We start from the raw sequence: 13844 nt of genomic DNA on the forward strand, positions 1-13844 counted from the left end.
CGGTCGAGACGGTCGCGCCGGCCGTTGCGCAACCCGGGAGCGGGGCGCGGGGCCCCAGGCGCTGGGCGTCCCGGCACTCGGGCGGCGGCGGTGGCCGCGGCCGGGAAGGGACGCGGGCTGCCGGTGGCGCTGCCGGGAGGGGGAGTGGGCGGGGGCGGGGCGAGGGCGGGGCACCGGAGAGCCTGCCTCCGCTGGCCGCGGCCATTGGAGGCGGGCTGGGGGCGGGTGCGGACTCGGCGATTGGGGCCGGAGCCGCCCGTCACGGCGGGCTGGCGGTCGGCGACGTAGCGCCGCGCTCGGAACTGACCTACTAACACACATCTCCCGGCGCGGCCACGGCGCTCGCGGACCCGGCGCGCCGCCCGTCTCCCGCGACGCGCCCTCGCCTCCGCCTGCCGCCCCGGAGGCCCAGCCGGACCCCGATCCCCGAACGCCACCGGCTTCGCTCACGGCCCCCGTTCTTTCTCCCCGCCACCCCAGCTCGCCGCCCTGAGAGCAGGAACACGGTAAGCGCTCCGCCCACCGCCGGCCCGGGCCGGGTGCCCCGCTCCCCGCCCGCTCCCGGGGCGCGCGGCCGGCTGGCGCGGGGCGCGGGCCAGGCTGTGCGCGGGGTTCGGCTGTGCGCGGAGCTGGCCGGCGGCTGCGAGTGTGCGCGGGGCATTCATTACATAAACTTTTGCTGCCTTGTCAGGAGGGGGACTCGCCACCTTAAGGTGGCTGCTTTGATTGCAGCGCCGTCGCTCCGGCACGTAGTCCGGGCTGGCTTGCGCTCCCCCCGCTGCTGTTGCATAATGTCTCCTGATTTCAGGAAAATTGATGTTTTGATAGAGAAGAGCGCCGGGGAGGCTGAGCCGAGGCTGAGCCTTCTCGTGGGGAAGGGCAGCGCTCTTTCCTTTCTCGTCCCTTCTGCGGGGCTGGCGGCGGCGGAGAGGAGGGGAGCTGAGTAATGGGGAAGAGTCTTGATTTTCTCGTTGAGAAAGAGCGTTGGTAGCGTGAATGGTGACGGCATTCGGAGAATGCCTGCGCTGCGTTTGTTTGTGTCCGGGGCTGAATCTGCACAGACGTTTTCCACCCTGTTTGTCGTCAGCGTGTTTTACCAGCGCTCGGGGAGGTTGTGGGATTTGTACTTGCATACATTGCATAATCTGCCCACAGTGAAATATTGGCAAGGATTACGGGCTGATGTGGGAATGTGCGCGTACGTGTGCAATGATTTGGTAATTTTAGCGCCGCGTTGGATACTGGATCATTACCTGTATACTACGTCCCAAATAAAAAAGATGTATTTTTAAACACTCCTACAAAACATGAAAGGAAGAATTCCTCGGTTTGTATTCTGATCTTGGATACTACCCGGGCTCGTCCCTTAGGTGTTCTGAGCTATTATTTTTAAACCTGGGACGAACCATTGTGACGTTCACCTCCCCACCTTCCTAATTTTAATGCATTCCATTCGATCAGCCCTTTTTCTCACCTTATTGTCATTGCTTTTTCAGACACAAGACAGATCACATAATAGTTTCCTGGAAATGTTGTATTATGTAACGGACGAATTTGCTGGCAGTGAGCACAGGAAGAGGGAGCTAATTACGTGATTTTATAATCTTGCTACAAAGAAAGTAGGACGATCTCAGCCTTTAAAATGTCACTGTAACAGTTTTTTTTTTTTAAGGATATTTTAAACAGGAAAGTAGACAACTGGGTAAGCATTGAGTTTGCTCATGCAGCCGCATGTGTGTCTTTTGCCCTAAATGAAATGTGCGTTCTTCTAAATTTAGCCCTATCACATTTTAACAATTGTGGCCTCACAGCGCTATTTCTGGCGTTTTCTCCAGGGCTGTGTGCAAATACAAGTTCAAGGCCATTTGCTGTAGTTTTAACTCCACGCCTTCGGAGACCTTTGATAAGATTGTATTTTTAGGAAGGCATTTCGCAGAGCCCGGTGACTTGCTGAATGCTGACTCCCATTTATCTTTTTAAAGGACACTTTAGGAAAGTGCTGTTCCCTGAGAACAGCAGGGGATGGCCGAGTGTCATCTTCTGGTCTTGGCTTTTGTAAATAACAACAGCGAATGGGGTCACAGTATTTGTTTCACATCGTATTTTTATTTTTTCCAGACCAGATATGATTTATGGGAAACACATATAGGTTAGTAGATTGTATTTTTTTGGTGGATGTCGTAGTTTTATTCGTGTGAGGATTATATGAATATATAATATACCCAGATTTTAAATTTGTCCCTGGACTCTTACGTAGTGTGTATGTGAATATATGTATATGGTGGTGTGTGTATGTCAGATTTGTTTTCCCCTAATGTACTATTAAAATAACTAAAAAGCAGGGTTGTGGACGGTTTTTAGGTGCGAGGGGGGCGGAGGAGGGGACGTATTACAGAGATTCACCTCTGGAACAAATTTATTACCCCAAGTAATTGAAGTCGCTTTCCAAGAAGCTAATATTGCTCCAGGCCCCGAATGTCAGACCCCGACCTACTTTGGAGCGCAGGCCGGGAGCCCCGGGCCTGCAGGGGGCCGCGTAGCGCCACCTTCCGATCGCGACCTCAAGGGTGCTCCCTTGCCTCCCGGCCCACCCCTCCCTCCTGCGGGCCCTTGGGGTCTGGGGGCGATGTGGGGGTGGCGGGCGCGGACCTCGGTTAGCAGCAGGGAGCGCCCTTGGGCGGCGCTTAGACGGGGGCTGCAGGGCGGCCTGTGCTGCTCCTCCTCGCCCCCTCCTCACATTCCTTTGTTCTGGCGCGGGGGTCCTGGCGGCGCCAAGGCCCCGCTGCGCCGCCCACCCGGCGGGGGCGGGTCCTGGGGAGGCGCGTGGGGGGGCGCCGAGGGACCGCCCGGGACCCGAGAGTGCGATGCGCTCTGGGTTTGCTTGGGCAGGAGGAGGGAGGGGGAGGACGCAAGGGCAGCCGAAGCGGCGGGAGGGGAGCCAGGAGAGCGGGAGGGACAGGAGGGACCCAGGGCGAGGCCGCTCCGCAGTTCCAGGGGCCTGCCGTATTGCTTTTTGCGCGCTGAGCTTCTGAGCACCGCAGGAACCTTTGTTCGGGGAGGCTTCATTGTATGTCGGAGCCGAGGGCTTCTGATTTTCGTGAAGTGAAAAAGACCTAAGGAAACCTCCAAATGTCAATAGACCACAAAAATTGGGGGGAGGGGAGGTCCACTATTGGTGGTGGTGACGAGGAGAACCCCATCTTGACTGTAGCCAGTCGAGTCGATGTATTTTTTTTTTTTGAACCTTTAGTCTATGTGGTCAAAGGCAAGAGTAGAGAGAACTCAAATCCCCCGAGTTCAGAATTTTAAAAAATCAAAACACTTGTGTGGATGCCGTTGTCCTGCTATATAAGAGTATATAGTACTTTCATCCTGGCAATAAGTCTTCTGAGGCTGTGCTCCTGCAATAAATCGCAGTGAATTCAGGGCAGCGTCACAGATGTTCTCTGAAAGGGCATCAGCGCAGTGCTTTGTTGAAAAGTTGGCTTCTGTGAGATCAAATCCTACACCCCATCCTTAATGGTTTCTCTCTTGAGTTTCAGGCCAGTCAGTAGTTAGGAAACAGTGAAGTGCTAAAAAAGAACACAGGCTGTGGGCTCACAAGAGCTGGGTCCCAGGCCCCAGCCTGTGATCTTGGGCACTGCCCTGGTTTCCATAGGCCTCCAGGGTAAACTGAGGGAATAAAACCTGTTTAGCTGGGCAGTTGTGGGGAGCTCAGTAAATGTTTCCTGTAAAAGTGACCAGGACTATATATATATATATATATATATATATATATATATATATATTTTTTAATAAAGGTATTCACCTTCATTTTTCACTGCCTAAGTCTCTGTGCAATAAGGAATAAAGTTTGCACTAAGCCTATAGTTAATGATTCTTCTTGGGACTTCCATGGTAGTCCAGTGGTTAAGACTTCACCTTCCAATGCAGGGGGTGCAGGTTCCATCCCTGGCCAGGGAGCTAAGATCCCACGTGCCTGGGGCCAAAAAACCAAAACATAAAACACAAGTAATATTGTAACAAATTCAATAAAGACTTTAAAAATGGTCCATATCAAAAAAATCTTAAAAAAAAAAGATTCTTCTTGAAATACTGTACTTTTTTGTTCTAATAATGATTAATTTCTTTCTCAAAACTATTTGCTATTACGTTTGATGGTAATTTTAGTTTGAAGGGAATTCTTGACAGGATTGCAGAACCTCAGACTACCCAAGTCATTGGGTTAATGTTTGGGGGAAATGTTTAAAGGAACAGGGAGAGGTGAGTTGATGGTTGCAGGAATGGTGTAAAAAGTGCCAAACAGCTGCCTTTTTTCAGTTCCCTTTACCTCTCTGTGATGGTTTTCCTGGTCCTGGATAATCTCTCTATCTAAAATTCTAGTCTGAGATCAGAGGCTGGTTAGACCTCACAGATGAGCTGTGTTGGGAGGGAGTGTGTGCAGCCTGTATGGTTAAAACGGTAGGACATGCCCCAACTGCTGATGGTTGGCCCTTTTGACTAACACAGAAGTAAATTTCGTTTGGTTTACCCTTACACTTGCAACATAGGGCAGTGCTTCACTACGAATTACGAGAGGCAAAAGTTGGGCCTAGAACTAATCATCGTCATTTCCTTGATGCTGCTCATTCTTCAGAAATGAGGTGAAGAGCTAATATTTGCTAAACATGTACCCTTCCTGTGCCAGGCACTGTGTTGACTGTTCTATTATCGTCCCCATTTTAGACATGAGGAAGTGGAGGCTAAGAGAAATTGATTAGCAGCCCAGGCCAGGAGCCTGAAAAGGGGATTGGGGGGGTGGGGTGACCCTCTGTCTCTGTCCCTTCCCTGAGTGTGAGTGCAGGCTCACTGGAGTTTTTGAAACAATTTCCTCTTCTGTGTTAAAGACTTATCTTTGCGCAGTGCAATTATAACATCACTATGATGCAACAAGCTGAAAATTAAAACCCTTTGTTCAGGCCCTTTCCCACGTTGAGCAATGTGCCTGACTCACCAGCTGAGTGGATATTTCTAGTTGACCTTGCTTTGGTCCATAGAGTCAGTTCTGAGACGTGAGTGTGATTGCAGCATGGAATGGAAAAGGTGCAGTCATATTGCCGAGGCTTTATTTTTACCCTAGTAAAATCACACATACTTCATTATTTCCATTGTAATCCAGATGGCATTGATGCTGTTCAAAGTTGTTTATTTTTAATTTGTATTAAGGAATGAGAGCACACTTGGGATTCAGTTCAAAATATGACAGAAACAATGTAATTGAAGTTTCCTTTAATATTCATTTCTTGTTTTTGTAAGGTATGCCTGTATTTCACAGAGTTAACACATTGTTTGATATCCTGTTATTTTTCTAAATTATATTTGAGTTGATTTTTATCCAGATTGGACTTGTATAAGAATGTCGAAAGACATTGACCTTTGATCACAGACATTACATAAGAGTTTTCCAGTTTCAAAATGAGCTTGTATTGCCACCACCCCCAATTATCTCTCAAATTTCATTACAAATACCTTTCTTGTAGTTAAAAAATTACTGTTTCTCATATGGTTTTAATTAGAGTATGCTAGCTTGTTTTTATGGTAAGAAAGTTTAGTAGGGATTTACTAGATGCCTTTCGTAATAATCTGTGCTTTGAGGACTCATTTTCATTGGAAGCAGAATGATGTTTATAAGCCTTTTAGTTATCAGAACATGGTGTCTTTTATTAATTAACTTTCTAGGGATCTAAAGCTGGAGTTAAGTAGCCTTCAAATAAACACTAAAAATAAACATTTAAAATAATTTCTTCTATTCATGAGGCACATAATAAATGACATTTGTAATCGTCTGCTCACTGGGAAGGAAAGTGAACAAGAAATTAAAAAGTCAAGCTGAGGAAAATTGGAATGATCCTTCAGTATAATTAGGGACATTCAAAACCTTGCCCTACCATACCATTTCCTCAGCCAACTCTGCATGCACCCCATTTTTCCCATCATTATCCCATGTTGCATGTAGTCTGGTATTACTTACCTGTTGCAGAATTTCTTATAACTGGGTAACTTCATAATTACCCATGTCCCTTAAGATTTCAAATTAGTTGCTAGACTGATAAATTATCTTTTTGAAACTTTCAAGAAAACAAATGGTCCCCATTTTGAAGTGAATGCAGAATTTTTCATAAGGCATTAGTATTTCATCACCCCCATCCTCCCAGTTCCCCTCCCTCAAGCCTTGAAGTTGTTTGGATGTGTTAGCATCTATGCATTTGCCCTGAGCAGTCTTCAGAATATTTTCATTGAGAGTTAGATTACAAACAGTAGCCTCTTTTTATAAAAGAACGTCAGGTCATACTATTTCATATTTCAATCCCTTAAATTATATCAATGCTATAATAAAATGCAGTGTTGTCATCATATTTATTAAGTTTAAATCTAATTTTCAAGTGGTCCTTTGTTGAGGATGAAAGGGCAAGAAACTTGAAATATTTTCATTTATCATAAACTTGCTCTGGTTTTGACACATTCATTTACAGAAGTACCCGAATAGAAAAAGTAGGCCAGTTTGTTGCTATGATAGGATAGATTTTGGCAAAGTGTGAAAGTCTGTTTATGTGTGTGTTCATAGTTTGATCAAGTATACATTTCTCTCTGACTTCAGAGTCTGTGTTACTAGATACAGAATTATATTATTAATGGGAGGCACTTCACTGGTACTTAAAGAGGTTTAACATAGTTTTCTTAATTTAAAAAGCATGTTTTCAGCCTGATTAGAAAATCCTCGTGCAACTTCAGTGTTTCCTTAGTTTTTTCATCCCCCACTCCCCCCTAGATTTTATTTTCATCCATGAAAAGAAGTAAAGCATTTTATTGAAACAATCATGTCATGGATTTTAGCCACAGGAAGAAAATGTAGGTTAACATTTGCTAGTATTACTAGTTTAAAGAGCTGTGAATTGATTCATTAACTTTATTTTTTCACTAAAATGGCACTTATCTCAAAAATAAGCAACTGCCTCTTAGTAGAGAGATGGTTTGTAGTTTAACATAAAAGAATTTTTTTCTTTAATGGTATCTATACTATACCTCTGAGGGTGTAAACAGTACATTCAGAGAGTAGAGGTAAAATGAGGTAGTTCTATCAAAATATTTCCAAAACATTGGGCACATCAAATAGTATTTCATCTTGTATTGACAGAATGTTAAAATCAAAGTATCAAATAGCAATTTGCAATCTCTCTAAAGAAATAATAATGATTTTTTCTCATAGTAGATTTTAACATCTAAGCTATTAGTAAGATTTTAGATGCTTGAAACAAAATGTTTCTTCTCTTCTTGCCTTGTAACAAGTTTGAATTGTCCACCAATATTTCTCTGAGAGATGTGTTGGCGGCCAGAGAAGATACCGGTCTGTCATTGTAAACATAAGTCATAAGGTCCCTCCTCAAAAAGAAATTTGGGCTAGAATTTGTGTTGTAAAGCTTTATTCTTTTAGAGAATTTTCTAAACCAAACTTATCTTAATTAAAAACAATATTTAGGTCATCTGACTTAAATAGACTTTAAAATCTGGGTTTATGAAACATAACTCCTGCCTGTAGAAATAATGTGATGTACTACAAAAAAGCATTAATTAGCAGTGGTACATCCGAGTTAGGTGTGGGAAAATATGTCATTAGAATGTGATGACTCCTGCTCTTAAATTTCTCCTTTTATTTGTGTATTATCTAATGCGTGTAATGAAGCTGATCGTGCTGAATACCCCAGCATTATAGAATTGTCATTTAGTGTCAGTTATTCACCAGAAAGGAAACTAGTGGTGACTGATGTAACACAGCATTAGTGGTGATCTGAAAACATGAGGCAGAGGTGAAATGACTGTTCAGTTAATCATAAGGGAAAACACTGGAATCTGAAATAAAGTCATTAGTTAGTTGAGCATAAAAACTGCTGTCTTTAGAAGGCATTGTAAACCACCTTTCCATTCACTTTAATTTAAATTTATTGTTGAAGGGCACAAATAGATTCTTTGCCCTCAACATCTCTGCCCTCTAGTGCTGCATGGTCTTGGGAAAGTCACTCAGTCTTTCTGTGTTTTAACTTCCCTCTCCCACCATGTTGAAAATGGATACATTTTGGTTGTGTACCAAAAAATCACAAGTGACAATGCTAATAGCTTTAATTTTTTTCCTTCTATTTATTTTAGCATGTAGGTTTGCCCGGAGATTAAAATTTTAGCAGAGATATGAAAATTTAGAATGTTTTCTCAATTCATTAAATACTTGCAGGCTATACAACTCTGTGGAAGCTGGAGAAAAGTTCCAGATGGTACCTTTGTTGTCGTAAAGAAGTTCTGGCAGCATCTAATAGTGCTTTACTGCCCCCAAAGTCACTTAGTAAGTGGGCATATATTACCCAGAAATGAGAGTAACACAGAAAGGAACTGTATGTAAATGAGATGCATTGCAGGGATATACACCAGAACAACCCTCTGGGAGTACAGGAATGGGTACTGTTAGAGGAATTGGATTGGGGTCAGGGCTGTCCTGGAATCTTAGCTGTGCCCCTTAACTAGCTGTGTGACACTGGGCAAGTTGCTTAACTTCTCTGAGCCTTAGTTTTCTCATCTGAAAGTGGTTATTATGAGGGCAGTGAAATAATAATAGGCCAGGCTCACAGTGTCTGTTGCATAGTCAGTGTTGAGTAAATGGCGCCTGTTATAATTGTTTTTATTATCACCATACAAAGAAAAAGGCAGTGCAGCAAGAAACAATGTGATATGTGCACCAACACCCCTTGTTGGCGGTGCTCCTAGCACACCCCTGGATGAGCGCTGTATTCACAAGCCTGTCTCCCACCAAAGACTAAGGGGTCCCTTGACTCTTGGGAGTTTGAGTCTTCCTTCACTCTTTATGTGCCCCCAGTCTGGCTCAGTGCCAGGTATACAGTAGGTGCTCCATATGTGTTGAATAAGTCAAGGAATGAATAAGAGAAGCTCTCTGTTACTAAGTTAAATATCTTTTTTAGAATTTATGTAATAATCAGATTTAAAAGAATGTATCAACAAAGTGTTTTTGGCACAAAGCTCTCTTATATAAGGCAAATGAGTGACTGTCAATCAGATGTTGAGCACCTAATAGGTTCAGTTTGTTGCTAGGATACAAATATATTAATTTGAGCCCTGAACTAATTTGCAGTCTAGTTGGACATACAAAACAAACATGTAGGAAGATACACATTGTACAAAATCAGCACCTCTCTCTACAGTATCTCGCACTGCTGATAAACTCTTTTCAACACTGCAAGGTTATTTGATAAATAATATTACAGAAAATATCCTAATGTCGTTATGGCGTGATTTGCTGGTGGAATCATAGAGGCAGTTAATATGTGCAGATGAAGGAAGAACCAGATTCTAGCACACACAGTGAAATTCAAATAGGAAGAAGATTAACTGAAAAGAAATGAGATTTTTCTGCAGGCTTTGAATGTACCAACAAAGTTGTAGAGACGACAAAGTGGACATAAAGTACTTAGACACCCAGAAGTAATGGGTTAAGAGATTTTAGGACAAGTGGGATATTTTTGTTAAATGGAAGTAGTGTTATTTTCTCTATGCAGTGTGGCAAGGGCTGCCTGCCCGCCCTCACTCACACTGGACTCAGCGCGATTCTTTGGACCAGGAGATTGAAGAGAGTCCCAACTCACTCAATGTAGGTTTGAAATGATGAAACAATATGAAATGATGAAAGAATGAAAAGTTCAGGAAGAGTAACTAACACAGAATGGTGGGGCATTTCAAAAGCATAACTGTAAAAACTCATAGGTGAGGTGAAATGTAAAAGGAATGTAATTTTTTTTCCCCAAGGAAGGGACAAATTAAAAAATGCATGGAAGAGAAAGAGTCTCAAGTGGAGAAAATACTCAGAATAATAGTGTGCAAGGAACTGCATAATATTTTAAAAAACAGTAGTATCTGGGGATACAGTGGAGATTTAAAAAGCATCTTGGAAAAGTTCAATGTAATTATCTTCCTGGAACTGGAATTTTTACTCTTTGCTTCAACATTCATTTGATTTCAGGGGGGAAGACTTAACTGAATTAGGGAATACAAATTCTTGACAGGAGGGAAGAACCCATTCAGTATATTGAAGGAAAAGGGGTTTTCATATCAGAACAAGAAACCTAACTGGAAATATAGGAAGCAGGGTTGTTTACTAAGTGATAACTAGGAAGCTCCCCTTTCTACACCATCACGGCCTGCTGTGGCAGACTCATTGCCTTCATTTCCCATTAAAGCTATATTTTCAAAAACAAACGGAAGCTCGGTATTTGTAATCACAGGTTTTGCTAAGTTGCAACTCACTGTTTCCATTGGCTCAATTTGATGGACAGAAACATGGCATTTAACCTTATTCTTGATGATCCTGAAATTATTACATCATTCCTTCTGCTCCTTCTGGAAAAGACACAGGAAGCTGGCAGTCTTTTCCAGCTGATAAAATTAAACGTCATTAGTCATTATAAAACTATGCACAAGAAAGAAAGAGAGACCTAAAAGAAAAACATTAAATCTTTTTAATAGGGCAGGAAGAGTGCCATATACAGATAGTGCCAAATGAACAGTTGTCTTACCATATCTCCTTTATGAAAGTATTACCTACTGGAAAATTAGACAGAGAAGCCCTGTCCAGGAAGACAGATCCAAAATGACCACGAGAAGATTGTTATTGGAACTTAATATGGATTTATTATCTCCTGTCAGGCCAAGTTCAGATTATAAATATGTCATCAGTGGAAAAGGAAGCTAGTTGATGGTTCTATTTTTGAGTTCTTATATTTTGTTTGAAACTAATTAGTAAAATGGAAAGAAATTCTTTCCATAATTACATTCTCTTGGTTTAAAATAATTTTAAGTTTCAAGAAGGCACTGTACTTAAAAAAAAAAATATCCCTTTGAATAATAAGCGTTTATTTTAGTCTGAAGCTACTTTATCAATGAAATCTATTATGACAGAATTGTCAGGACCAAAAAAAGCACTGTGGATGCTTCACTCTTAAGTGAATGTTTGATAAATCAATTTGAAGGAACCGGAAAAAAAAAAAGAACATTTCTAACCTCATAGCACAAATGTGTCAAAAGAGATGGCTTTATTGAAAAGAGTCCTTTTCAGGTATGCTGAGTCACTTGGCAGAATGACCATGACATCAGCCACATAAGAGATTAAACAACTACAACTCAGTTGTTTGTGTGGCTTTTATTTTTGTGGCAATAAAAATTTAGCTCCGTTTATATTTGATTCCATGTAATTACAGAATTTGTTTACTGATATTAAAGGGGTTTACTTGGAAAAGTTCCTTTTATGAGGTGAGCTTGTTTGCTTGGCAGTGATATAAGTGCTATCTAAAAGTATTCAGAAGCCCCACAAGATGCAAGTACTATTTAAAAACTTACCAACCAGAGGCGATCTGTCATTTCCTTCCTGTAATGTCCTATCCCCACATGCCCCACCCCACCATTTTTTCTCCTGAAACACAGTCTTCCTCTGTTTTTCCCTGGGGCAGATGTGTTTTTTTCTCTCACTGTCCTGGACCACAGGTCTCACTGTGGACTTGTCCTTTACAACTTTACCGTATAGGTATTTGGGTACTTATTTTCCTTGCAAGATTGTAAACTCTTTGAAGGGCAGAAATATTGACCCTCAATGCTTCGTGTACTTTCTTGTACATAATTGGTAATAAATATTTACCAAATGGATAACTGTTTCTCTTCATGTATTGCAGGTGACCTAGAAGACCCCTACTCCGTTCGGTGAGAGAAGCTGAAGAGATTTATCCTGGACGGTAGAACAAAAAGAAGAATATTGATGGATTTTAAACCGCAGTTTTTAAAGCATTTGAGATTACTGAGGAAATAACTTCTTCTCCTGCACCGCATATATAGGTTAAGGTTGTTTCTGATGCAGCTGAGAAAAATGCAGAGCATCAAGAAGGAGCAGGCATCTCTTGATGCTGGTAGCAGCGTGGACAAGATGATGGTGCTTAATTCTGCCTTATCCGAAGTCTCCGAAGACTTGACGACAGGGGAAGAGCTCCTTCTCAATGAAGGAAGTGTGGGGAAAAACAAATCTTCAGCATGTCGGAGGAAACGGGAATTCATTCCCGACGAGAAGAAAGATGCCATGTATTGGGAAAAGAGGCGGAAAAATAACGAAGCTGCCAAGAGGTCTCGGGAGAAGCGTCGACTGAATGACCTGGTTTTGGAGAACAAACTCATTGCACTGGGAGAAGAAAACGCCACTTTAAAAGCTGAACTGCTTTCCCTAAAATTAAAGTTTGGTTTAATTAGCTCGACAGCCTATGCCCAGGAGATTCAGAAACTCAGTAATTCTACAGCTGTGTATTTTCAAGACTACCAGACTTCCAAATCCACCGTGAGCGCCTTTGTGGATGAGCACGAGCCCTCGATGGTGGCCAGCAGTTGCATTTCTGTCATCAAGCACTCTCCACAGAGCTCTCTGTCTGATGTTTCAGAAGTGTCTTCGCTAGAACATTCGCAGGAGGGCCCTGGGCAGAGTGGCTGCAGAAGCCCAGAAAGCAAGTTCCAGGTCATCAAGCAAGAGCCGATGGAACTGGAGAGCTATGCCAGGGAGCCCAGAGATGACCCGGGCACCTACCGAGCGGCCGTGTACCAGAACTATATGGGGAATTCTTTTCCTGGCTACTCACACTCTCCCCCTCTGCTGCAGGTCAACCGATCCTCCAGTAACTCTCCAAGGACATCAGAAACCGATGAAGGTGCAGTAGGAAAGTCATCCGATGGAGAAGACGAGCAGCAGGTTCCCAAGGGCCCAATCCACTCTCCCGTCGAACTTCAGCGTGTCCACGCCACAGTGGTTAAAGTTCCAGAAGTGAACTCCTCTGCCTTGCCGCACAAGCTTCGGATTAAAGCCAAAGCCATGCAGATAAAAGTGGAAGCCTTCGATCACGAATTTGATGGCACACAAAAACTTTCTTCGCCTGTTGACATGACGTCTAAGAGACATTTCGAACTTGAGAAGCATAATGCCCCCAATCTGGTACATTCTTCTCTCACTCCCTTTTCAGTGCAAGTGACTAACATTCAAGATTGGTCTCTCAAATCTGAACACTGGCATCAAAAAGAACTTAATGGCAAAACTCAGAGTAGTTACAAAACTGGAGTGGTCGAAGTGAAAGACAATGGTTACAAAGTCTCTGACCCAGAGAATTTGTTTTTGAAGCAGGGGATAGCCAACTTGTCTGCAGAGGTGGTCTCACTTAAAAGACTTATAGCCACACACCAAATTTCTGCTTCGGACTCTGGGTAAAATTACTACTGAACAAGCTCTGGGCATTTAGAGATGTCATTTGCAATAGATAGTACATTTTGTATTAGGCTGAATTTTCACTGGACTTGTGATGTCATTTCACTGTAATGTTCACATGTTGACTGTTGGGTATCTTTCTGTGCACAAATTATTATGAAGATTAGACTGTGTTATCACTCTGCCTTGTGTATAGTCAAATAGACCATTGCAAAGGCTGTATATATTGAACATTATTTTTGTTGTTCTGTTATAAAGTGTGTAAGTTACCAGTTTCAATAAAGGATTGGTGACAGACACAGAACTTCTGCTCCATTGCACTTAATTTTATGGGAAAGAAAGAGCAATTTAAGTTACAAAAGTAGATACTGTATTAAGATATTCTGCATTTTACTTATTTGGGGGAGTTTTCTCCCATCTGTAAGGGAAAACCAAAACATAAGTTCAACACATAATATTTCTTTTTCTAATTTGGCCCAGGCTATGATAAGTTTGAAAACCTTCCAAAGAGGGAGAGTAGGGA

General features: G+C 42.6%; 1 protein-coding gene across 1 annotated transcript; it reads left to right on the top strand.

Annotated features, from left to right (window-relative positions):
• Positions 1–247: 247 nt before the first annotated feature.
• NFIL3 (nuclear factor, interleukin 3 regulated) lies at positions 248–13625 on the top strand. Its single transcript, XM_022560693.3, has 2 exons — positions 248–506; positions 11760–13625. Exon 2 carries the CDS (start codon positions 11936–11938, stop codon positions 13322–13324), a length of 1389 nt encoding a protein of 462 aa, XP_022416401.1. The 5' UTR covers positions 248–506; positions 11760–11935; the 3' UTR covers positions 13325–13625.
• The last annotated feature ends 219 nt before the right edge of the window (positions 13626–13844 follow it).

Source organism: Delphinapterus leucas, chromosome 6 (assembly GCF_059928025.1).
Source record: "Delphinapterus leucas isolate spDelLeu-1000000601 "Yukka" chromosome 6, BTC_Dleu_Yukka2, whole genome shotgun sequence".
Taxonomy (NCBI): domain Eukaryota; kingdom Metazoa; phylum Chordata; class Mammalia; order Artiodactyla; family Monodontidae; genus Delphinapterus; species Delphinapterus leucas.